The sequence below is a fragment of the Sylvia atricapilla genome, chromosome 10 (genome assembly GCF_009819655.1).
Source record: "Sylvia atricapilla isolate bSylAtr1 chromosome 10, bSylAtr1.pri, whole genome shotgun sequence".
NCBI classification, from domain to species: Eukaryota; Metazoa; Chordata; class Aves; order Passeriformes; family Sylviidae; genus Sylvia; species Sylvia atricapilla.
The window spans coordinates 21,642,390-21,667,474 of NC_089149.1; the positions used below are offsets into that span (position 1 = coordinate 21,642,390).

General features: G+C 43.7%; 1 protein-coding gene across 1 annotated transcript; it reads left to right on the plus strand.

Moving 5' to 3' along the window:
* The first annotated feature begins 1,992 nt into the window (after positions 1 to 1,992).
* LOC136365817 (guanylate cyclase soluble subunit beta-2-like) lies at positions 1,993 to 24,598 on the plus strand. The gene is made up of 18 exons (XM_066326509.1): positions 1,993 to 2,063; positions 7,026 to 7,144; positions 7,227 to 7,822; positions 8,943 to 9,151; positions 10,105 to 10,199; positions 10,399 to 10,559; positions 10,990 to 11,089; positions 12,201 to 12,421; positions 12,509 to 12,614; positions 14,282 to 14,385; positions 15,844 to 16,060; positions 17,598 to 17,918; positions 18,632 to 18,780; positions 20,999 to 21,145; positions 21,446 to 21,600; positions 23,178 to 23,392; positions 23,481 to 23,603; positions 24,320 to 24,598. The coding sequence occupies exons 1-18, from the start codon at positions 1,993 to 1,995 to the stop codon at positions 24,469 to 24,471; spliced, it is 3,261 nt and encodes a 1,086-aa protein (XP_066182606.1). The 3' UTR covers positions 24,472 to 24,598.
* The last annotated feature ends 487 nt before the right edge of the window (positions 24,599 to 25,085 follow it).

A 25,085-nucleotide genomic window follows, 5' to 3' on the forward strand; every position in this document is an offset into this window, starting at 1 on the left:
GTAATTCCTCAGGTTTTCTTGGTAGTATAGATTTTAGCTCTTGTCCTCTCTGCACAACAGCTCAACACACTGGGCCTTTCGAGTTTGTTCATTGTTAGTTGGATGGAAGTGGGTGGTTTAAGGCTGAAAGAAAAATTACAGGTATTTTGGGGTAATCCTCTGAAGGGATTTGCCAGGGTGACAGCCACTCCTCCATCATGTGATCCAGCTGCCCTCCAAGTACCAATGTCTGGCTAGTCAGGTGCTGGTTAGATCATCACCACCGGTTTCAAAAGGAGAGATCAAAAAGGAGATTGCAGTTGTAGGCAGAGACAGAGGAAACACAGGACTACCTCAAATTACTTCTTACTAGTTTGTTGGGAAAGATGGGACAGGAAGGGCTTATGGATATGATTGTCTGGTAAGAAATACTGGAGATATAAAATGTGTGAGTGAAATAGAAACGAAGGCCAGCTTTGAGATGTAGGCGTGGCAGGCAGGAAGACCGTGATCAGCTGGAGATAGGTTGAAGGACAGAAAACAAAAGGACCCAAGAATGCAGTCAATCTCCAACCCTGCCAAGGCATCAAGGAAAAAGCAGATAAGAAGAGTAGTCTTTAGAATTTAGAATACATGATGATATGGTAATTTAGTAGTTCTCATGGGTTGCATGCAAAGTTTGTAGGTTTTGTATCTTGCACTGGTTGGTCACTGTAAATTAGAACATTCAACACAAAAGGAGATATAATGTACTGTAACAAGGTCCTTGCTCTCTTACCCCTTACTCTTTTACTCCTTGCTCTCTGACACTCTTACTCTCTCTTTTGCTCCTTCCCCTCTCGCCGCTCTCCTTTTTCCCTGTGCTCTATTACCTCTCTTGTCCCTTCACCCCCTCTCTTGCCCACTCTCTCCCTCTGCTTCTCCTAACTCTCTCTCTCCTACTGCCCTGACCCCGGCACTCTTCCTACCTCCCTCACCTCATCCCCCCTCTCTCTCTCCCTCTCTCTTTGGGGCTTCCCTTCAGCCGAGGCTGGTGGCTGAAAGCAGCCCTCTTTACCCAGGAGCCTTGCAATAAAACCACGTGTTTCTAGAATATCTCAGGTCTGCAGAGTTCCTTGTCCCTGCTGTCCACGGATGCCCTTACACTGGTTGCTCTCAGCTAGTCTGTGAGTTTCTCATCCCCCTCAATTCACCCTTCTAGAGACAGGTGTGTCACTTTAATTCTCCAGCTAAGCCCTTACCCCTTGCAGAGCCCATTACAAAAAATAAAGCTGTTCTAACATCCAGCACGCACCTGTCATCTTCCTCACTCCTGAGCACAGCATTTCTCCCTGTGCAGAAGGAATAGGAGCCATCATCCCTTTGTGCCTTTAAAGACCAAGTGACACACACTGGGCACAGAGGCAAGCACTTAATGCTTTTAGTCTTCTTTTTCCTTCCACTTCACTAGAATTTACATTTCTTCTTTATAACTCGCATTTTTTAAAGTTATTAAGCATTCTGGCTTTAACATTTATGAGCTCCTGCCTAAGAGCTCTTCTACATGACAAATCAACAGGGTTTCCTTAGAGCTGCAGCCTTTGGACCTCTTGTATTACCATCACAGATCTCCACTTGGATTTTCCAGCAGAGTTTACTACTCTCTATTTAGCACTCCCTAGTAAATTATAAATTTTGCTTCTCTTGCTTAAATAAGGAAATTATTTTTTGTATACTTCCTCCCTTTCATAAAGTGCTTTACTGTCAAAGCTCAGGTCCAATTTTTCTTGGGGATCATGGGAGCTGCTGTCCTCTGGAAACTCAGACCTAAACCTGTAGAACAGTTTGTCCCTAGTGACAAAAAAAGATATTAAACTTCACCTTTGCACAGAATAGATCCAAGTATGTTTCGAAGATACCACATGGGATGTAGTTCAGAGATTCAGTTCAAACAAGGAAAGCTAGAGTAAACATGCATTTGCTAACAATGGTATGAGAAATCTAAGCGTGCTGTATAATTAATATTATTACAAAATGGTACTTGGAGGAGTACAAGCAATAAGGAAGCTGATTGCTGCCCCCAAAGCACCGAGAGAGCATCAATGGTAGGTGCCTCAGTGGGAAAGGGTAGCCAAGGAGAAAGCTCAGTGGACCATCAACATATTCAATTAGATTTGCAATTTAACAGTTGGAGCTCTTAATATCCACAGGCACAGGAACTCTGGGCCCACTTCTTAAGCACAAACCCCAGATATTTATTATGCCACAATGGAGGGTATGTGGATTATCATTTCCAAAAGTAAAGGAGCAATCTCTCACAATATGAAAGACAAATAAAGCTACAGCGTGCATTTACCATTTGTAGGTTTGACTTTATCAGGGATGTGCTGCTAAACTGCTTTGCATTCTTGAACTGGGTTTTTGGAGACTTTGAGTTACACAGCAGATGATAGGTGACATGAATAGCCCCAGAAAGGCTCTCTCTTCAAATCACAGGGGAGGGACACTGGTGAGATGGAAGGGAAATACATCACAGATCCCTCAGATACTCCTTGTTTAGCAGCACATCCTGCACAGGCTGGTACTACACTATTTCTTCATTTGACACAAATACTTTGTAATTTGGAGTTACATTTCCAAAAGAACAAGATACCAGAAAGTGACCAAACAGCTCCATAGGCTCATATGTCGGAGCTACAAGGCTGGAGTACAACACACATACAATAGCAAAACACCAAAGATTGATGAGCATCAGCTTTTACCCATTTTTGTATTATTCTTGACTGCATTCTTCCAGTCTCCTGAATAACTGTCCCATCTGTGAGCTGTAGCTGAAATGAGCCTGGCCCAGGCAGTTGAGACAAGTGATTCTTTGTAGCTCATTGCAGTGATGTTACAGCTGGAACCATTTCATTAACTAGCAGTCAGAGGGGGAAAATACAAGCAATGAGGTATTTTCTTTGTAGGGAACAAGGATATTGGATGCTAGCTCTTGAATGTGATTAGCCAAACAAGAAACAAGCTAAAGAAAATACCCAGAAGTGATGCCTAGAGAGGCTGACCTAGAACAGAGGCTAGACAGAGTTAAAGAATAAAGTGGATATTTATTAAAAGGCCTTAAAGGATACACCTTGGGCAGCACAAGAGCCTGGCCAGGGCTACACCCAAGATGGACCACTGGTGACATGTTTTCACACTTTTATAAGTTTTGGTTCATTTACATATTGCAGTTAATTGTCCAATTACAGCTTCAGGTTATGAAGTCCCATCCTCCTGGTTTGCTTCTCTTCAATTTGTTGCTGTTTATATTTTTTGGGCCTGAGGCTGTAATGGCTGTCCTTGGTTCATGGGCTGGAAAAGGATTGTGTTGTCTAAATACCCTATGAGGAGAACTTGCTCACACCTAGTATGAAGTTCAGAGTTACACACCAAGGCAGCACAGAATCTAGAATAATATGAAAGCTAAAACTTAAGGTGTAAGAGGAACGTGCACAAAGACTTTAAGCAGAAAGTTTCATGCAAATGTACCTCCAGGGCCTGTGTCTTCTCTGCATGAGACATTTCCAGGGATGCAGCCCTGACTCCCACAGATGGGAGGAGTGCTGGGGAAGGGAAGTGTCAGGGGGGATCACACCCAGGGAGAGCAGAGCTCCATGGCAGCAGACATGGAAAGCCAGGGGAGAGGGAGCGATGCCAGTGACCATCCAGCTCCTGGAGGAATCATTCATTTCCTCAGTTCCCTCCCCATCTGTGAGCTCAAGGGCACCTGTGAATAGGTTTTGGACCTGACTTTTTTCCAGCTTAATTCCATTTAAAGTATTATTGATGGCCTCCTATCTCCAGCTCAGCTTAACAGATAACCAGAGGAGAGGAGCTGGGGTTTTGAAAGCTTTTTAGAGGACAAAGCCTACACTTGTGCAGTTTCACTGTTGTTGAGTTAGTCTACATAAATGTCATTTAAATTTTGCCCAGGGTCTTTAATAAGAATTCAATTTAACTGCTGGGGTTTAAAAATACGTGTTTTGAAAATTGGAGCTATCCAAACTATGCAGGACAGCACATCTCCTGTGTTTATTTTTATTCCTGATCTAGACTCTGCATCAGCTGTCTTCATGGTTTGGTAGTGTGAAGTACTGGAAGCCTACCAATGCATATATATATATATAACTTCCTTTTTGGTTTGCATCAGTAGAAGGACAGATTCTTTTTCATTTTGAGTCACCAAAAAGTCACTGTGCAGGCTAATTTAAGACAAATGTGAACACATGATATCTGAACAACGGATGTGAGGCTGTGTTTGAAGGACATGTGCTGAAAAGGCCTGCATCCTTAGGGGTCTTTGGTAGGAGACAGTGCTGGCAACCACTTGGAGAAGGGATTCTGTTACTGCTGTGGTATTTTGGGCTCCAGGGTGCAACATTTAGAATGTGCTCTGCTCAGATGGTGATGGGAGGAGCCCCTCCACCATGGCAACTCACATATGACTTTGCATTGTTGGTAATGATCACACAACAGAGAGAAAAAGAAGAAAAAGGAGGATGGCCTTGCATACACAGACCATGATGGTCTATGACTGCATTCTCCAAGGCTGTAGCCAAGAGTTATAAATTGCTGTATTGCATATTTTCACCTCTCATCTAATTGAAGAAACAGTGTATACAGATTTGCAGATGGCCCATTTATTTTGCTGAACTACCTAGGGCTCAAGGATGCTGTTTAGAACTAACTGGGTACATGCACAACAAAGGCCAGGGGAAATTGGCTCCTGATAAAATCAATTGTCAGGCCTTTTTTGCAAGGCCACAGCACCTCCCTTCTGAATTAACAAACCTTTTGCCACAAAGGCAGAAAAAATACAAGGCACACAAACTGCCAGAAATGTTGCAGAATTTTCCAAAATCTTCCAGCAGCAGTCCTCAGGCTGCTGTTTGGATATCAGCAGTGGATGCTGAGTGGGCTACAGGAGGAAGAAAAGGCTGTGTGCAGGTGCAGCCCATGGAGGACTTTCCAGACACATTTCACCTAAACTTGTTCTGTGCCCTCGGCAAGAGGCTCAGCCTCTCAGGGGAATTCCAGTCTGCAGTTCTGTCTGAGCCTATCCACCCTGTGTGTTCTAGGAAGCAAGAAACCCTCTGAAACCAAAGGCATCCTGCTCCAGCCTCCCCTCTACATACCCAAATATACCTGCTCTGCTGCAGCAAGTGGCAGGTTGGGTCAATGCCAGATCTCTGCAGTGAGGTCCAGTATTGTCTGGGAGACCTGAATGTGCTGTGCCAAGAGAGACCTGAATCACCATCACCAGAGCACAGCAACAGATTGCAAAGGGGAGTATTGTTTTCTTCATTTTACACAGAGTGGGCTGAGATACAGAAACATGTTTGATGTTGCCTTTGATTAAAGACTGGTGGTTATACACAGAAATAGCTGCTGATTTCAAAATTCTAGGAAGTATTGATTACATTGTGCCAAAGGAATAAAGAATCCGTGGTCACACCAGAAGTGCATTGTAATTCTTTTATCTCTTGATGTCTGTTCTTTTACTTGGAAGGTTTCTGTTATCCAGCTTGAGATGACAGAGGTGACCGAAGACACATTATGGGTCAGGGGCTGTGAAGGATGAGCAGCTTAATGACCCACAAAAACCAATCCTGACTTGAAGTTTCTTTATCCAAATTTCTCTCATAATTACAAATGGACTGGGGAAAAAAAAAAAAAAACAACCCAATAGAATCGATTCACTAAACAAAGAAGGGCTTAAGCAATAATAAATTCAACTCCAGTATGATTTACCTTGTACAATATAGCTGTAGTATATAGGTACTAATGTGAGTTCTGAGTTGCATCTCCAAATCTTTTTGATACTTGCTTTGCTTCTGAAATCATTGAATTGCTTATTTAGGTGTCATACAATGAGAAAAAGATAAGATACTAAAGTACTAGAAGAGAGGATACTAAAGTTCTTACTGTAAATTGCAAATCCCACCAGTGACTCAGGTTTTATATACCTTAAAATGAGTTTCATTTCTGTACAATAGAAATTCATTTATAAATGCAAGGCAGTAAGCATACCTATACAATTCTTAGATGAGTTTATTCCCCTCAGGTGCTGCTGGCTGGCTGAGCCGTGGGGATGAGTTTGTGGGTCCAGAACCACCTCTTGTCCTGCAGAAGGCATGGGTGCTCCTTGGAATCACAGCCCAGAGAGAAAACCAGGAGATAGGCCATCTGTTGTGCTGGCCAATGCTAGCTCCAACAGGTGCATGTTTGAACAAATATTTGATATTGTCCAGGAAATACAGAGGGGTTTGTGTACATGTTTCTGTGCTAAACTAGTCCTCTACACACAGCAGTGGGAATACAGCAGGGATTTTGTTAGCTCTCTTCCCCTGGGCCTGGTTCCGACCAGGCTTTGGCTCACAAGGCAGCTTTTGAGAAGAGATCTGGTTTATTAAGAGATCTTGAAAGCCACTAGTGGTGTGGGACAGAAAGGCTGTGGGGAGTTTAGAGGAGTCTGTGGGAGGACAGAAAGTGCACAAGGCTGGTGGGAGGGCTGTGACTGCCAAAAAAAATCAGCACTTCTGTAGCCTGGTGTAGGGCTTTGGCCCAGACTTTGCTCTGCCTGCTGAACACACGCAGCACTGGAGGGCTGAGGATCAGAGACAGAGCCCCGAGCACAGTGCCTTAGAATCATCACACCAAGACAAAAACCCTCCCTGCCAGACAGGCACAGAGCTGGCTCAATACACAGTCCCCTACAGTGTCCCTCAACCCCTGCAGCAAGCAGCAGCAATGAGGTGGTGGCACAGGACTTTCAACATCCATAGCGCTGATGGAGGACAGAAGTTCATCTTTATCAAGGGGAGAGAGGTTTTTCCCCAAATAGTTCTTCGTTGTGTTCCCCCAGGACTTTTAAATCACTCCAATCTCTCACTCTACAAATAATTATTTAAAAAATAAACCTGGGAAATGAGATAACTCTGCCAAGCACCAAACCCGGTGAATTCATTGCACTTAACACCAATCACTGTGCTCCTGTTAACATCCCTGCTGCTCTCCTTTCCTCTCAGGAGGCTGGCTGGCTGCAGACACAGCCTGGGTGATGGCAGCCACATGCAGGGAGCTTCACCTCCTGCTTCTTGTCAGGCCTCGGGCAGCAACTCCCAGCTCAGCAGCTGCCGAATGGAAGGTGCTGCTTCTCCCTACAAACCTCCTGGCCTTGGGTTAAGGGTGGCCATTGACTCCACCATTTCTGCTCCCGCTCTCATGAGGGCAGTTCCAAGAAACCCTTGGCGAGGAACCTCCTGCGCTCCTGTCACCGTCCCGGCTCCTTGTCCTGCGGAGGTCGGGAGCCGATGATCCGGGCCGTGCCGGGCGGTGTCCAGCGGGGCTGCTGGGATCCTGCCCGGCCTCCAGGGACAGGGGAGCTGCCGTGAGCTGCCGTCGTGCCGGCGATGCCGCGGCCGCGGGACGCTCCTCGGCAGCACTCGGAATTCCCGACACAGCCGCAGCCGCGGGAAACGCGCCTCTCCTGAGGAAAACAGCCGAGCCCGTGGGGGGCGCGGGGGACCCGGGAGCGCACCGCTCGGGCCGCTCCAAGCGCCGGCCGCGCGTCCGTGCCCGCGGCCACCGCCTGCCACCGAGTGCCACCGCCTGCCACCGCCTGCCACCGCCTGCCACCGCCTGCCACCGAGTGCCACCGAGTGCCAGCGAGTGCCACCGCCTGCCACCGAGTGCCACCGCCTGCCACCGAGTGCCACCGAGTGCCACCGCCGCGGGCGAGCGCTGCGGGGCCGGGCCTGGCCGGGCCGCCGCCCCCCGGGCCGGCAGCGGGCGGCGCGGCGGGACCGGCGGCAGCGGCAGGATGGTGAGCGGGGCGGCGGGGCGGGCCGGGACACACAGACACACAGACAGGCGGACAGACAGACAGACGGCTCCTGCCGGGGACCGACAGATACACAGGTAGCTCCTGTTGCGGACAAACAGCTGCGGCCGGAGACAGCCAGACAGACAGGCAGACAGACAGGCAGCCCCTGCTGGGGACAGACAGACAGACAGACAGACAGACGGACGGGCAGCCCCTGCTGGGGACGGACAGACAGACAGACAGACAGGCAGACAGACAGACAGACAGAGAGGCAGATCCTGCTGGGGACAGACAGACAGACGGACGGGCAGCCCCTGCTGGGGACAGACAGACAGACAGACAGGCAGATCCTGCTGGGGACAGACAGACAGACAGACAGACAGGCAGATCCTGCTGGGGACAGACAGACAGGCGGGAAGCCCCTGCTGGGGACGGACAGACAGACAGACAGACAGGCAGGCAGGTAGGCAGCCCCTGCTGGGGACAGACAGACGGACAGGCGGGCAGCTCCTGCTGGGGACGGACAGACAGACAGGCGGGCAGCCTCTGCTGGGGACAGACAGACAGAGAGGCAGATCCTGCTGGGGACAGACAGACAGACAGGCGGGCAGCCCCTGCTGGGGACAGACAGACAGACAGACAGACAGACAGACAGGCGGGCAGCCCCTGCTGGGGACAGACAGACAGAGAGGCAGATCCTGCTGGGGTCAGACAGACAGACAGACAGGCGGGCAGCCCCTGCCGCTGGCTCCCAGCCCGATGCCGTGCCGGCCGCTGGCCGGGACCCGCCGGCTCTGGGGCGTTCGGGGCGCGCCGTGCCCGGGCCGTGTCAGCGCTGCTCGGGCCGCTCCTGGGGCGGGTCCCGGTCCCGGCGCGGTGTGTCGGCGCTGCCGCAGCAGCAGGGCTCCGGGGCCCCGGGGCTGCCGCAGCCGTGCGGGGCCGGGGCCGCTCTGGCCGCGCTGCAGCTCCGCAGCCCGGGCCGCCGTGCCTCGGCCCCTCCGCAGGGCACCGCCGGCTGATGCTCTCTGCTGCTGAGTGCTTGTGAAACGCTGAGGAAAACGCCGCGCTGTTTACCGAAAGATGTAATAATGGCTGTCCAACATCGTTACTTTGTCTTTAGGCCGTCAAGCGTTATTACTTTTTCTCCTGCGATGTAAAATTAGCAGAGGAGTCTGAAATACAAAAAGGCGGCGTGTTGGGGCAATGTTTGAAAAAGCAGTGCGTCTTTTCCATGTTCCTGTATTTGCTCTTGCAGTATGGATTTATAAACACGTGCCTGAAGTCTTTGGTGGTTGAAAAGTATGGTGAAGAAACATGGGAAAAATTAAGGTAATGGGTTCCCAAAAAATGTAGTGCTCAGGAATTCAGCAGCAGGGGATATAATTTCTTATTGGTAGATGGTAGCTGATGTATATCTCAAGTAATTACTAGGAGTAACTAACAGGGCAAAAGCAAGAGTTTCTTACCTTGTAACACTTCATCCTCTGATACTAATTTGTCCCAATTAATTTGTCATATCAGATAATTAAAGATGACATTTAGTCTTATAGACAATTTTGCAATAGACTCACTGGCTCACTGTGACACTATCGAGAAGTAATTACACTGAAAAGATGTCATCCTTAATATAAAGTCAGTTTAATTCCAGTACTTAGAAAAGCACCTAATCAGAGAATCATGGATCATCTGGTTCCAACCCCCCTGCCATGAGCAGAGACTCTTCCACTAGACCAGGTTGCTCAAAGTCCCATTCAATCTGGCCTTGTATCATCTCTGGTTCTGTCTTGTTTTTATGAGCTATATGGTATTTCCAAGATACATAAATGATACTTAGATGCCATATAACCCATCCCCCATATATTATCATCAATTGAAGCCAATATTAAAAAAAAAAAAAAATCAGCAGGTTTGGGGAGCCCCAAGAGCTTGATATTGTGGCCACATTGAACGACACACCAGTTGAGCTGAGGACAATTTGCCACTCGCTCTAGCACCCCACGCTATGATGTCTTAATTCTTGAAAGAGTTTACTGTAATACCATAATGTGAAATAGCAGAAATGGTGAGGTGGACACCACTATTCAGCCATGTTAAAGGAATTTAATTAAAGCAATTTAATCTAATTACATCATTAGGTGAGGTAGTATGTTTCAATATAACGCTTGAGGGAGGTTGAGGAGTGCATTCACTGCAAACAGTACTTAAGAAATGCCAGTTGGGTCACCCAAGCATGTTGTATGTACAGCAGTGCTGAGACAAGAATATTTTCTTCTCTGTTGTAGGCTGCAGGCTGGAGTCCAGGATTCTTTCTTGACTTTTGAGGTTTACAAAGATGAGATCACAATGCAACTTGTTGACAAAGCCTGCAAAGTATTAGGTATGTGTTAGCATGCCTCAAAAATGGATCATCCTGGGTCAAGGCTGAGACTGCAGCCCAGGTTTTGTCTCTTGTGCCCTTGGGAATGCCTTCCCTATCTTGCAAATTTTCTGCCTTCAATCTTAATCCACCCCACCTGACAGCATTACCAAGAACTTCCAAACCTTTCTTATTCCTTAAGGTGTCTTTATTTTCCCAGGTGTTCCTGCTGACATTGTTCTGAGGGAGTTTGGAAAGTATTTCTTTGAATTTTGTAAGCGCTCAGGGTATGACCACATGCTGAGGACACTGGGTGGAAATCTCTACGAGTTCATAGAGAACCTGGATGCACTGCACAGCTACCTGTCCCTTTCTTACCAGGCAAGTCTGAGTAGTAACTGCTCAGCAGGTATGGATGGACTCTGCCAGAGTTCATAACACAAGGAACAGCATCTCATAGGCGTGAATAAATAATAAAAAAATCACCAAAGCATGTTCTCATCTGCTGTGTTCTGAAACAATTACTCCAAATGTTAGGACAATTTCTAATAATGACTGGGTTTACTAGTCCTCAACATCAGGCATTATTTACTACATTGGCTCTAATCCATAGCAGATTTTTCTTCACAGGTGAAAATATTTAATCTTCTGGTTTTCAGCTTATATATGTATTACAGTTTATGTTATTAAGGCATGAGATGCTTTTGTACTAGTGGAATTCATCAGTAGACTTTTTCAGAAAAAAGATATTGAGGTTTTGGTTTTGGTTGTGTTTGGTTTTTTTTGTTTTGTTTTTTTTTCTTTTTTTCAGGAGATGAATGCACCATCTTTTAGAGTAGAAAAGAATGAAGATGGGTCAATGCATTTGCATTACTATTCAGACAGAAGAGGTCTGTGCCATATTGTGCCAGGTAATGAGACTAAATGCTGAGTACAGATCAATGCCATAGATATACAGTGTAATCATATATTTGCAGATGCACTCAGAGTTCAGTATCTTTTTTTCAGATGAGGCCTGGCCATGGAATTGAAGCCTGGCAGAGTTCAGTGTCCAGACACCTGAACTCAGTATTTCCCTACTGCCTGATCACTCCTAGCTCCCAACAAATTTCATCAAAATTTATTGTATGGCAACCCAGGCCATAAATGTTCATTCTTTCTATGTTTCCTCCTTGGAAGAAAAAATAAGTTCATCATGTGCATTGTGTCTAACTGTTTATTAATTCTCAGTGACTCATGCTTTTTAAATTACAGTGAAGTAGAAATTTTAGTTGAGTTGAAGACATTCATCGACCCTGTAGAACATCCAATCTGTAAAACTCCTACTGAACCCTGCTCCAAACTGAATCTTTTACCAGCATTTACCAGAATCTCCAGAGCTGTACTTGTGCAAGCACTAGACAGCTGTAGGTCTGTAAGAGACCATCATGTTCCTTTCTTTCATAAATGATGCTGAATTTGGAAGTTCATCAAAACGTCCCCCTTTGTCAAAACTTACTTGATATTGAAAGCACAGAATTATTTGGAGTTTCAGACAGAGCTTTTGATGTCATTTTGATGTCCACTATTTTGCCCAATACATAACCAGAAATGAGAGAACTGATCGTGCATCTGCATGAAAGGCATTTCCTTCCTTTCAAAATATAACATTCTTCAATGACTGAAATAGATTGTATAGCAGAATCTCTTTAGACTCCCTGCACTCTTTGAGTTGATGGCAATTCATATCACTGCTCTATGGCTACTTGAACACATTCTTCAGATATCCTGCTGAGCTGCTCCTAGTGAAGATCAGCATTTGTCCTCAGCCAAGGCAAAAGCAGCAATAACTTTAAAGCTGACCTCCTATGTGCATATTCTCATCATGGCAACGGTAGCAAGAACTACATGCCTTGCTTTCTTCTTCCAGAGTCCTTTGGAAAAGTGATTTCTGAAACAGTGAAATTCCACTGTGGGCCCTCTAAAAGGGGAATTGAAAAGGTTTTGTTCTTGGCAATACCTTGTCTTTTGTTTCCCCTTCAGGAATCATCGGTGCAGCAGCCCTGGATTTTTTTAACATTGAGATTTCAATGAAAATAGTCAATCAAACAGAAGAAGAAGAAAGAACTGGGAAGAAAGAACATATTGTTTTTCTTGTCACTCAAACTCCTCTATATCCACACAAGGAAAGAAATGAATTTTCTTCTTCATCTCAATGTCTTGTTGACTCCGAAAAACAAATTGAGAACCAACTGAATAGAGAGGTATGTTAATATTCATAATCACCATATTACTAAAATGTATTTGAAATAAAAACACCCTTGAATTTCCCCTTGGATTTGTTTCAACAGGACCTTGAAAAAGCCAAGAATGCAAATGGGGACCGAGGAAACTCTGTTTGTCCTGTTAGGAAAAGTCACTGGAAAACATTAAGAGGAATAATCACATTAGGAAAAGGTGAGAGATATTCAGAGGGAGCTCGTCATCATTTCTGAGTCTCTTCAGTTAGAAAGTCAGTAAGCCTTCCTATCCCCACCCACCCATCCATTTTGAACTTACCATTTATATTTCCTCTGCAACTTTTCAAAATGTTTCTGGTTGAGTTTCTTTCAGTTTGACATTGATGATCAAAGTAAAATTGCAGATAATAAGCATGCTTAGTAATGACAGATACTTAAATGGAATATGACCTGTCACTTTTGTCTCCTAAACAGGGCTTTCATCTGAAAATTGTTCTTCTATAAAATGCCATTGTGTGGTGAATTTGATTCTTCAGTCTCATGTCACTTGGTTTAAGATGCTGAATTTAAAAGTGATTTTTAGCTTGGTAGATACTACTACTCCTTTCCAAAATTATCAACTGTAGTAAATTTTGAAAGCCAATTTACATCCTCCACTACCAAAAGTCTACTGCTAACCTAATAATCTCTGTTCTTGCCTATATGTATTAGATTTTATATATGTTTATAAAATGGAAGGAATTTTTCTGTTAGGATCTTTTGATTCCTCCTCCAAAAAAAAAAAAAAGAGAATCTAGCTCAGTATTGCCAAGATGTCTGCATTCTGGGATGAGTGAAAAATTGAACCTGGTATCACCTGGTGCAGTGTCACATGCATTACAAGGATAGATAGACTAAGTAAGAAATTAATATATATTTAAAGTAAAATTTTAGACTAGCATTATTACTAAAGAAAAATAAATTCTTTAGCTATAAATGTTGAGTTACCAAGAGGCAGACTTTGATAAATTAAAAACCCACACTGACTTCCCCTGAAGCAGTAAGAAGTCTAAAAACTAGGTTCTAAGTTTGTGATATTTTTCACCAATCTCCTGAGTGACTTGAACATTTGCTCTCAGCAGAACTTACTGGAGTAACTGTCATAGCCACCCTCAGGGGGAAAGGGATCACTGGAAGTTACCCTCCTTTTGATTCTGCTGGGTTACTGGGAATCCAAGTTTATACCATGAAGATCAAAGGTTTTGGGTGCTTCATTCAAAAGATGAGCTCTTTTGATATTTTACCCATTGTATTCCTTTTACAAAAGTATCTGCTAGTAAGCACAAACTACTTTGTAGATTTGTGACCATTTTGTAAAAAATCTCAGGGTAAGTAAAATAGAAACCAAACAGTAATTCTGTCTCTGTGCTGTGGACATTGTACATATGGTTTATTGTATAGGAGACTACCTGATCACACTGGGTTTTTTTCTGTAAGTGTTCTTTGGTAGCTGGCAAAATGTATTAAATCCACCTCTGTGCACATTTCTGTGGGATGTAGCTGTGTCATATTGCTATGGCATCTGCATTCATAGAGAAGTAACATCTACAGTTGTTCATCTATTGTTACATTTTCCACATCATTTCATGCATCTAGGTGCTCTGTGTTTTCTTGTTTGCTTAAGTTTTAAACACTTAGTGGACTCAGATTAGTTGCCAATCAGCTGTGGATTACACTGCAGAGCATTTAGCACAGATGTGTGCACATTTCTGGGCCCACACACTGTTTGCTTTGTCTTCACTCACTGTGATATAGGGTCCTGTCTCACTGAGTCATGAAAAGTAATGCTGATTGATTTTATGAGGTGCATCCTGATTTTAGAGCTTCACATTTATCTTGCCACAGGTAAGCTCCTGAGAGGATTTGATCCTGTTTATCCCAAGAGCCTCTGGATTGACACAAAAACATTTTGCAATGGACTTCCTTTTCATATGGTTTTTGACAAAGAGGTAGGACAAGCATGTGGTCAGGGCCCTTAGTTTGCATAAACCTCAAAGTAATTTCCCTCTGTTTTGGCTGTCCTACAGTTCCCTGCTGTGTGTGCTCTGTGTGCAGTGTACGCTCACTTACAGGATTTGCAGAAATACTCTGTACAGAGACATGCTCTCTATCACTGCAGATAGGAATCTTTGCATTTATTGAGTTTGCTGTGTCTGAAACAGCTGCAGATATGCCAGCAAGGTTTACTGCAGCAGTCTGTCTGTTACCAAATAGTGAGCAGAATTTTTCAAGGTTTCTGGTCACCTTCCTGTCTGTGGTTATACCAGAGACAGGTCTCATCCTTCAAACTGGTTTTGCACTTACAGTTTCCCCCTCTCCTCCCAGTTATTTACCTGTCCCAAGGCTTTGAGGGCTTTGCTGGCAGCTGAGGCTCTTTGGGCTTCCTGAGCCTATTCCTACATGCTTCTGCTGGGAAAGCCCAGCTGCATACTGGATCAGGCAGCATGCAACCCCACTGGCACCCAAAACTCTCTTTACCTTCTGGGGCAGGATTGAGTCTCCTCTCCTGTGCACACAGACTCTGCAGCCCCTTGGCTGCCCTCTGGCTGGCTCCCACCTCACCTGGGTTCCCTACAGCTCCTCTTGCTCTGAACTCTGTGCAGAGAATATTGGCCTCAGACAGGAGCAAAGGAAGGAGAAGCTGAGGATGGGGCAGCAGAAGAAGGCTGAATACATTCCCCTCAGGGAACGTGTTTTGGCATTGTGCTGATTGAGATTCCAGAGCACATCATCTGCTTCATGCCACTGCCCACATCAGCCAAAATACAGAGTCTTAAACCTTTCAAGAAGGCCAGTATGCATAATTTAATAAAATTACTAGTGTGCAAAGAAGGGAAGCCCTACACCCATTACGGGTAGCCAGGTCAGAGCTTCAATAGCTGATGACAAGCAGGGAAGAACATTCCTGCAGAATTTAAGAGCTCACGTATGGCTAGCAGAGTAAAGGAAAATTACTAAACCTTTACACTTCGTTAAGAGAAAGTAATCCATGGCATCTATTAGAAAATTAATATTTGCCAAGACGTTTTATGCCACAGTTACTTTCATTTTGGAATACAAGGCACTCTGCTATCTCTAATTTTCTCCTGCAGCGACCTGTAAGGCAGTTTGTGAGCCCTATACAAATGCAAGCAGGGATAATAGCAGATAGTTTTGGGGGTTTTTCACAATTGACAGGAAGGAACATTTTAATAACAACATTGCTTTCTTGGGGCTTTGTCTTGCTGTGAAGGGCATGCGTTCAGAGCTGTGTAGTGCTACACTGACAAGGTAAAACTTTGCTCAGAAATAAGCCATATGCTTAGAAAAGCTAAGTGTGTGGAAATATATAAAGAGTGGTCAGCTGTTGCTTGGTCTGAACCCAAAGGGACATGAATTGTAATATTGGTCCATGTTTTCTTTTTAAGCTCAAAGTGAAGCAAGCTGGGGTGAGCATTCAGAAGATTGTACCTGGCATTCAGACCATGGGCATCTGCTTGGATCAGTACTTCAGGATCATTCACCCAGAAGTACCCTTCACCATCTCCAGCATTCAGAAATTCATCAACAGCCAATTTGTTTTCCAGACTAGAAGAGAGATGATGCCTGAATCGTGGAAAGAGCGGCCAATGCTAGAGCTGAGAGGTATTTCACTGTTTTCAACAGCCTAAGTGCTCATATTAAATCAGGAATTACGCTGAGGTGCACTCCTGACCTCACTCGAGTCCTATAAATAGCCCTTGGGCTGTGAGGAGATTACATGGTTCTGTTTAGAGAAACAGTGCACAAATTCTGCCATCACCTCGCCAGATTTTGAAGGCTTTCAGTCAGAAGCAACAACTCTGCTCCTATTTGAAAGGCTTAGAAATGTGGTGGTTTTCTGGTGCTGCAAAACCCACATGTGAATACATGATTTGTTCTTAATTTATGCCTTTGAGGAGAATTATTTGCTCCTGGCTGGGTTTCAAATGTGATTAAAAATAGATTAGTTCTCCGTGTTTTTATTTTCTGTAGCACATTTTCAGGTCCTAATTTCTGTCTTCACACACTCCCCCAAAGCCACGTAAGAGTTTACCAATTAAAATTATCTCAGCAAAAAAAAAAGACTATATTTGCTTTATTTTTGTTGAGAGGACTGAATATGGGATGATCCTCCACTTGGTGTAATTAACTAAAATGACATTTGGTTTAATTGTTCTGTGACTTCAGTTTTTCTTTTCTGAACTATGTAGTGTGACCTAATTTTCTCGTCTCCTTTCACGTTTATGTAATGAGTGTCAAGTCTTGTTTTCCTGAGATTCAGAAAAAAGTTAAGTGTTTAAGGACACCTTAAAAAAGGTAATGCTACCAAAACAAGGAACTTTGATTAGTCATGGGTACAATTGCACTTTCTCTTATGCTCTAGGGGTTGATTCACGTGTATTTTTGATGTTTCAATCCTCTTAGATTTAAAGCTGTTCATCCAGTAGCCCTGGGGATGAGGTGAGGGAGAGAGAAAGAAAGAAACATGAATTCCTAGATTGCTATTTAGAAACCAATGATACTTATGAAGCAAGTTAATAATAATAACAGTCAGGATCATAATCAAACCTCAACCAAAAGTCAAACAACTGGATCCCCCGCCAAAAATCCCTTTTACTTTTCAGGCATTTTTGTAACTGCTTGTTTAGATTATGATAGTAACTGAAAGCTCCAATTTCCAGGGAGGAAAGTGCCATTGATTCTACTGGGACACAAACTATGCACTGTGAAATGAAACTTCAAATGTTTTGCCTAATCACTGTGAGTTTCAGTTCCCTTGTGCATGATTCTGACTGACTGGCTTCAGGAACAGCTCAAGACCTAGGAGGAGAGGAGGGGAAAATAAAGAGAGGAGCAGGAAGGAGGGGAGAGATGTTGTGAGCACTGGAGTTCCTCATGAGGAGGAGGGACTTGAATCATAGCTGGGTTCTGCCCAGCACCTGCAATGAGGAAGTGACTCCTTCCTGGTTCCAAAACTTTGTTATTTGCCTAGTGTGGCTCCTCTGAGCAGGTTCACCTGGAATTCCTAAGAAATAAATTCCTGCGATATCATCCAGACCCTACAGACTCAGACCTCATCCCCTCAAATTCACCCCAGTAACGCAGAGCAGCCTGTGAGAGGCCCCAGCAGTGACCCCTTGCCGACCCTTGTTGCACCCAGGGCAGATGATGTGGATGGAGCCCCTGCAGTGCATGCTGTACCTGTGCTCGCCGCTGCTGCGCACTCTGCACGAGCTGGAGGAGCGGCAGATGCACATCGCCGACATCGCCCCGCACGACGTCACCAGGGACCTCATCCTCCTCAACCAGCAGAGGCTGGCAGAGATGGAGCTCTCCAACCAGCTGGAGAGGAAGAAGGAGGAGCTGAGGATCCTGTCCAAGCACCTGGAGGAAGAGAAGAAGAAGACTGAAGCTCTGCTCTATGCCATGCTTCCCCAGCACGTGGCCAACCAGCTGAAAGAGGGGAAGCGAGTTGAGGCAGGTGAATGAACAGGATGCATTTGGGACGTGTGATTTGTGCAACAGGAGATGGTGATTGAGAGGTTGGAGTGCTGGCACAGCCCCTTTGCCACTGCCCCAGAGCCCATGTGGTGACATCCATGCTTAGGAGGATGATCACAGACCCTTAATTTCACTGATAATGAAAATTAGGCTATTCTTTCAAAGAAAGCTTTGGAATTTCTTTGCCAAATTTGTTCCTTAGGTGGTGAAAGGTGGTAGTAGCTGCCCATTCAGTGTACAGAATTCAGTGTTTCAGCAGTAACCTGAGATTTTGGTTTTAACATGTATACAGGAAAATAAGGGTTCAGAAGTGAAAGGAATAAAGAAAGTGGTCTTTGCTAGAAAATTCTCTTAGTACCCCTATGCTATCTATAAATGTAGGATCATGATGATTCTCATTGTTGTGAAGGGTAGCAATAATATGCTGAAATCCCTTTAGTAAGCACATATATGAAATTAGGGACAACGAGCTAAGTGTATCCTGTATGTGCTGTATTCAGATATTTGGGTTGTTTGAGATGTGCAATTATTCTTATATTTGATACACTCTTACATTGACACTCCTCCTTCATCTCAGCACCTGTGTATGATTATTACAACTGAGAGGCCATAGAACCATGTTTTCAAACAAGTCTCAAATAGATACCACGATTGTCCATCCATTACAAACACCACTGCTCTTTCTGCCCACAGGAGAGTTCAAGGAGTGCACTATATTGTTCAGTGATGTGGTGACCTTTACCAACATTTGTGCCCAGTGTGAGCCTATTCAGATAGTTCTCATGTTAAATTCAATGTACCTGAGATTTGACAGACTGACCACAGTGCATGATGTGTACAAGGTACGTACAGATCAAAAAAGGATGCAGAATTTTTTTTCCCTTTTTTGCTTGTTTTGTTTCTCGTTTTGTTTTTGTTTGTTTTGTTTTTGAATGTATTTAAATCCTCTTCAGCACAGCATGATTGTTGATTAAACCATAAAAGATTACCTATTTGTAGTGGATGCACAAACTGTAAAACCCATTTCCACTTCTCCCAAAAAAGGGAGAAGTGGAAATTACTGGGCAGGAACACAACTTCTGTCACAGGCTAAAGTCTCTTTCCACAATGCTAATACCAGAATGGCTCTTCTTTCATATCACTCTCTCTCCCTCCTTTCTGAAATGCCTATCCAGCATGAATAATCTGCCTAGTTCTTTTATTTGGACCTCTTCTAAATAGGTCACTATGCCACTGTCAGTTTGGATGGGAAACAGCAGTATAAACAATATCCAGGCAATAGCTAGACTTTTGTTTCATGGAGATCTTCAGCAATGGTATCACCTCCTGCTAACCCCTATGGAGCATCAATTAGACCTGGACTGTACATGTGGTCTCCAAATTGTGCTGGAAAGCTCAGAGCCCTGGCTGGCCTATAATAATTGTGTTATTAACACTTCCAGAGGTACCAGATTTGATGTGCTGAAGAGCAGTTCCTAAGTTTCTGTCTGTCCCCAGCTCATGAAATATTTAGGAAGGCAGAAATAGTAAAGGGTGGAATCCAAATCTCATTCATTCCTTGCTCAGGCAAGGCTTGCAGTTCATTCCACAATAAATTGTACTGGGAAATCAGAAGCATTTCTTCCTTGGCAAGGAATCTGTGTTCAATAATTGAAGCATCCAGGATATGGCCCACAGATTTCAGGATAAATTAGCATCATATTCTATCTAAACCATCCATCATCAGTAAATGATCTGTCGCTATAATAATCTCCTTTTGAAGCCTGTATATAACTCCTATTAATATTGAAGGAAGTTACTGGGGTACAGAGAGCAAGGATGAGATTACTATTGCAGGGAATTGGGAGAGAAATGAAATAGTGACACTGATCAAAGAAACTTGGCCCAAGCTTATAAACATCTGAAGTTATGAATAAATCTTGTTAAATTAAATCTTCTACTATGGCTGAAAAATAATTAGGGTATATATTTGCATTAGTAGCTTTTTACAGTTGTTTTTAATTTGTTACAGAAAATTACTGCTATCACTTTGGGTTTATCTGTCTGATAGGAGGCATGGACAGGAACACATTCTTTGAGATTGGTGTGCTGAAGTGTTTTGTCATTGTGCTAATGGACAAACCCAAATATTAAATTATGTTCCCATTCTCCTATTGGTGTTAATTTTTAAGAAAGCCAATTAGTATAATCTAAAAGATCTCTTGTTTACTGATGATAAATGGGCCAGTGAAGCCTCATAAGGGCAGTTTAGAAAATTTCATTACTGTGTAACAGGCTTTTACAGTGAATTTTAAACATTTGAGAATTCTCTGTTTCAAACAGGTCTGTTCTATTCCCAGCAAAATTTCTGGTACAGGAACAAAATCCACAGTATTTCTCAGGTATTTTAGCATGTATTTCAAGGAGACTGGATCCTGAAGGAGGAAGAACCCTTCAGCATTTGTCTCACAGGCTGCAGCTGTTGTGGGAAAACAGCTGCTAGTAGGGAAGGATGCTCCCGAATTGTTCAGCTCACACTGTGTTCTGTGGCATCCTGGAGACTGGAGGTTCCTTCATTTTGTGAACCCCTTAATCATAATCAGCAGTGAATGGGCTCCCTTGCTCCATTTTGACTTTTTAAAAAATAAATCTCTCTCAAATAAGAAATACGCTTTTGGCACCAATCGTGAATTAGAGCTAATTAACAGCACTCATCAATCAGGTAAGCTCCTGGCTCAGGAGCTGTGCCTCGGGCTTGTTGCATGTAGCTCTGCCCTGGGTAAGAGGAAGGCAAGCAGTCTGACACTTGCACAGCAGCCCTTTCTCCTTAGGGTCTCTAACACTGACATCTAAAGTGGGTCAAGTGAGCAGAGACAGAATGAGATGAAATTTTTAGTGTGGAGTGAAGGAAAGCATCACCATCTCAAGGAAACTCATCTGTGCTAAAGCTTTTCAGTGACTGGAAGCATCTTTTAAGAGAAAGGGGCAGTTGGTGCAGATAAGAAGAGCCCTGAACAGCAAAACACTAACCTGAGTGAGATACACCTGGCGTGCTCATGTGCTTGTCCCTCTCAATTAAAGGTGGAGACCATTGGAGATGCCTACATGGTGGTAGGAGGGGTCCCTGTGCCTGTGCCCACTCATGCAGAGCGAGTTGCTAATTTTGCCTTGGGCATGATAATGGCAGCCAAAGGAGTACAGAACCCAGTGTCTGGAAATCCTATCCAAGTAAGTTAACATAAAGGTGTGTTTGTGTGTGTGTGTGTGTGTGTGTCTGTCTGCTTCTTGTGCTGAGCTTCTGGTTCCTGTGTTGCAGCAGCACCTCAAAGAGCTGCTTCTGGCTCCTCTTTGGCTTTGGGCAAGGCCCACCTGGGTGCATTTTCATGAAGAGCCTCTCCCTGTGGATATTTGATCTCATACTGGTGTCCAGTGTCGTGTTGAGATAAACTTTTCAGTGGCTGGATAGCGTCAAGAAAGCAGTTAAATAACAAGTGCCATTTCTGGGGGGTGTTTTATGTCTCTGTGAAGATTCGAGTTGGGATCCATACAGGTCCTGTCCTGGCAGGGGTTGTTGGGGAGAAGATGCCTCGTTACTGCCTGTTTGGGGACACGGTGAACATCGCCTCCCGCATGGAGAGCCACGGCGTGCCCAGCAAAATCCACCTCAGCTCCAGTGCCTACCAGTGAGTACCTGATGGAAACCTCACCTGCCCAAAGCCGTCAGAAGATCCACTGCACCTCTTGGTGTAGATGGTGCTTAGTCACTCATTTGAGCAGCTTGAAGGAGAGTCACTGCTTGTAAAGAGTTTTAATTTTGTTGTAATTGTGTTGGTTTAGCAAAAACCAATTAGTGATTGGCTTTGAAACTGACAACCAGATTAGACAATTAAATATAGGTGTACACTTCTGGGTCACACAGCCTTATTATTCCAAATGTGCTTATTGTAAATGTTGTAAATTATTCCAAATGTACTTATATATAGAAGCAGAGGTGTGAGAGTCTCTATCCTAGAGAGCAAAATATTAAAAAAAAAAAATAATTGTGGTAGCTTATTTGGAAATACTGATACATTGATGTAGGTGCTAGAAAGACAGAACATTTAGAACATTGAATAACAAAAGGTTTAAAATCTCTCTGACTGAGCACCGTAATTTGTAGTGAAGCAGTTTTATTTACACTTACTAAGGATTAACTGCATAAACAGCTGTCCTCTTCATGCTGTAATTTACTTTCCAGAAACTCATGTTTGTAAAAAATTAATGCTGCATTTTCAAGAACTTTATGTTTGCATAAAATCTGTATGCAAGGGTGGAAGCAAATACAAACTACAAAGGAAGGAGTACAGCAACATTGGGCACGTAGGAATGATGTTGGGAAAATGAGAACTCAGCTGGCACTGAAATGGGCAACAAAGTTCAAAGGAAGTCAGAGGAGCTTCTGCAGTGTTAGAATATAAATAGAAACATGGACCTGCTGTGGCAGGTGATTTAGTGACAGTGCCTTGAGGAAAGGCTGAGTTACTCAAGGCCTCCCTTTCTTTGGGCTTCACTGATGAAATTCTCAAGGCCCTGCACCACGAGTCAGGGTTCAAGGAGTAGGTGAACTATGAGTACTGGAAGAGAGTCAGAGCAGGGCTCTTTTGAGACATCTCAATCTACAGAAATAATGCATGGGAGCAGGAGGCACCGGAGGTAATGAGAGCTGCTGATGGCCCTGCAGAGCTGCTGGCTGTCAGGCCATGACTGTCAGCACCATAGCAGGTGAAGAAAGCCACAGCTGTATGGGAAAGTGGCAAAAGGGACACGGTGAAAGGCTGATCAGCCTCGTGTCAGTCCCAGAGAAAATCAAATGACCATTTTTGGACACACAAAAAAGGCAATTGGGAATAGCAAGTCTGGAAAATTAGTCAATCATGCTTGACAGACTTGATTGCCTTCTCTGATTAAATGACTGGGGATAATTCTGTCTAGCTGATATTGGCTGCCTCAGTTCTTAATTTCTATTTATTGGTAAATAAGAACCCTCCACCCTACTGAAGTATTTGACTGTGTGATCCATTAATTTTTGATTAGGCTGTATGTGTAAAGCTATGAAAGCGCAGCAAGCTTGAATAAACAGTTGAAACAAATCCTCAGTTGTTCACAAATTGAGACTCTTTTTCCCAGACTGTTGTGATTTGATTACTCAGCTTTTAAACATCAGTGCCATTTTCATCATTGTCTTGTATTTTTATGTGTCATTTTGTTTCTGATACTTTAGGTGCCTAAAATACAAGAATTACGAGATTACTGAAAGAGGAGAAATAGAAGTAAAAGGCAAAGGGAAAATGCACACATACTTCCTCATTAGAAATAAATCTGCAACTGAGAATGAGATTATGGGAAGACCAATGAAAGATTTAGATTCTGGCCCTGAATCTGTTCAGTCCTTTCCAGAAGGCAAGACTGAAACCATACCAAGTTCCCATCAGCCAGGTAGAGTCAACTCAACACGTATTTTCCTCCTTGAACAAATGAACGTTAATACAATCCAATTAAATGTCCTTTTGTGGTCTTCTTCCAGCTACTCAGACTCAGCAGAGGAAGGACCAGACCCCAACTATTGCAATGAAGTATGTTGATGGTCCCACAGATGCACAAAACAGCCTCAAAAGAAGAAATCAGATGAAAGTTGGAGATTTACCAGGTAGTTATTTAGTTACTATCTCACAAAGACCACAGAACCAGAAAGTAACTGAGGCTTAATCTTGCAAGTTCTTTATATTCATCTTCTGAATAACCATAGTTTTACTCAAGCCAGAAATTCATGCCAACATATACACACATTATCCTTGTGCACAATCTTTAGGGCCAGACAAATTTCACTTTTGGAGCAATCCCAGGTGTTGATTGTGCACTAGTGAGAAAGAAGCTGACAGAGCTGTCAAACCCCAGAGCCCTTCTGGAAGTGCAAATAGGATGGATAAACATTAGACAGCTCTTCACAGGGACAGACTCATGAACTGTTCATGTACACATCTTTTCCTAGAAAAGATGTAGATGGAGGAGCCTTACCAACTAAAGAGAGACCTCAGTCCTGTCTGCTGCAGGAGTCAGAAGGGTTTATTGCCATGCTCATGTTGTGTGACCAAAGTTCATTCTCCTTTGAAGCAGCTGATACTGAGAGATAACAGATTTGATGCCATAACAACCTAATCTAATACAGCCAGTCTTGTAGTTCTATTTATGTGTTTTGTGGATTTTATACAGACTAAATATGTTGTCACTAATTACTAGAAAATATTTTACTGCCTCCCCTCCCACCTGCTCTAGATGTGGTGGTTAATCTAGTATGTGGTGTGCTGACAAACAGAAACCTCGCTGGTCCTTAAAAACTCACGCTGCAGGAGTGTTTCCTTTCAGGCAAAACTTGTGATTCCAAAAGCGATGGGAGTCTCCATGGCAACCAGCATGCAGATGATGGTCCTCGTCCTCCACACCAGGGAAGAGTCAAACCTGCTGCTGAAGAGCCACAGAACAGAAATGTTCGCTCTAATTTTTGCACTTTACTCTAAGTTTCTTATTTTTACATTAAACAGAGAAATTTTACTATGATTTTGTGCATTTTGCTGTTCTGGGACTGATTTTGTATATGAGTACCACATGATTTTGTAAAAAAAAAACAAAAACCAAAAAACAAACAAAAAAAAAACAAACCAGGAAAAAAGACATTTCATCACAATTTTCAGTAAAAATAGATAGTGGAGGACATTTTTTAATCCATCTCTATGGGCCATATAATATTCCCAGTGGAGAGAGAAACCCCTGCAGGATGCTTTGAAGATGCATTTTCAGCCTGTGCCACATCTTTGAATATCCTTGTGTACAAGTCATGTGTTGGTATCTGATGCAGCAATTGAGAAAGAGGTGACTCATCCAGCTAGAAATATTCCTACTCAAATGAGCACTTGCCATAAAAGAAACATTCCCTGAAGTGACCATCTGTCTTGACTCCAGCACAGCCAGCAACTTCCCCATTTGAGGTTAGCAGAATTCCACCATGTTTTAACTGCAATAACAGCTTAATTTGTGAGCATGTCGTTTGTTGGGTAAAGGCATTATGAAGCATAAGTGCAGAATAGATATAAAACAGCCTGTATTTTTTGCCTGAAGAAAGAATAATGTGTAC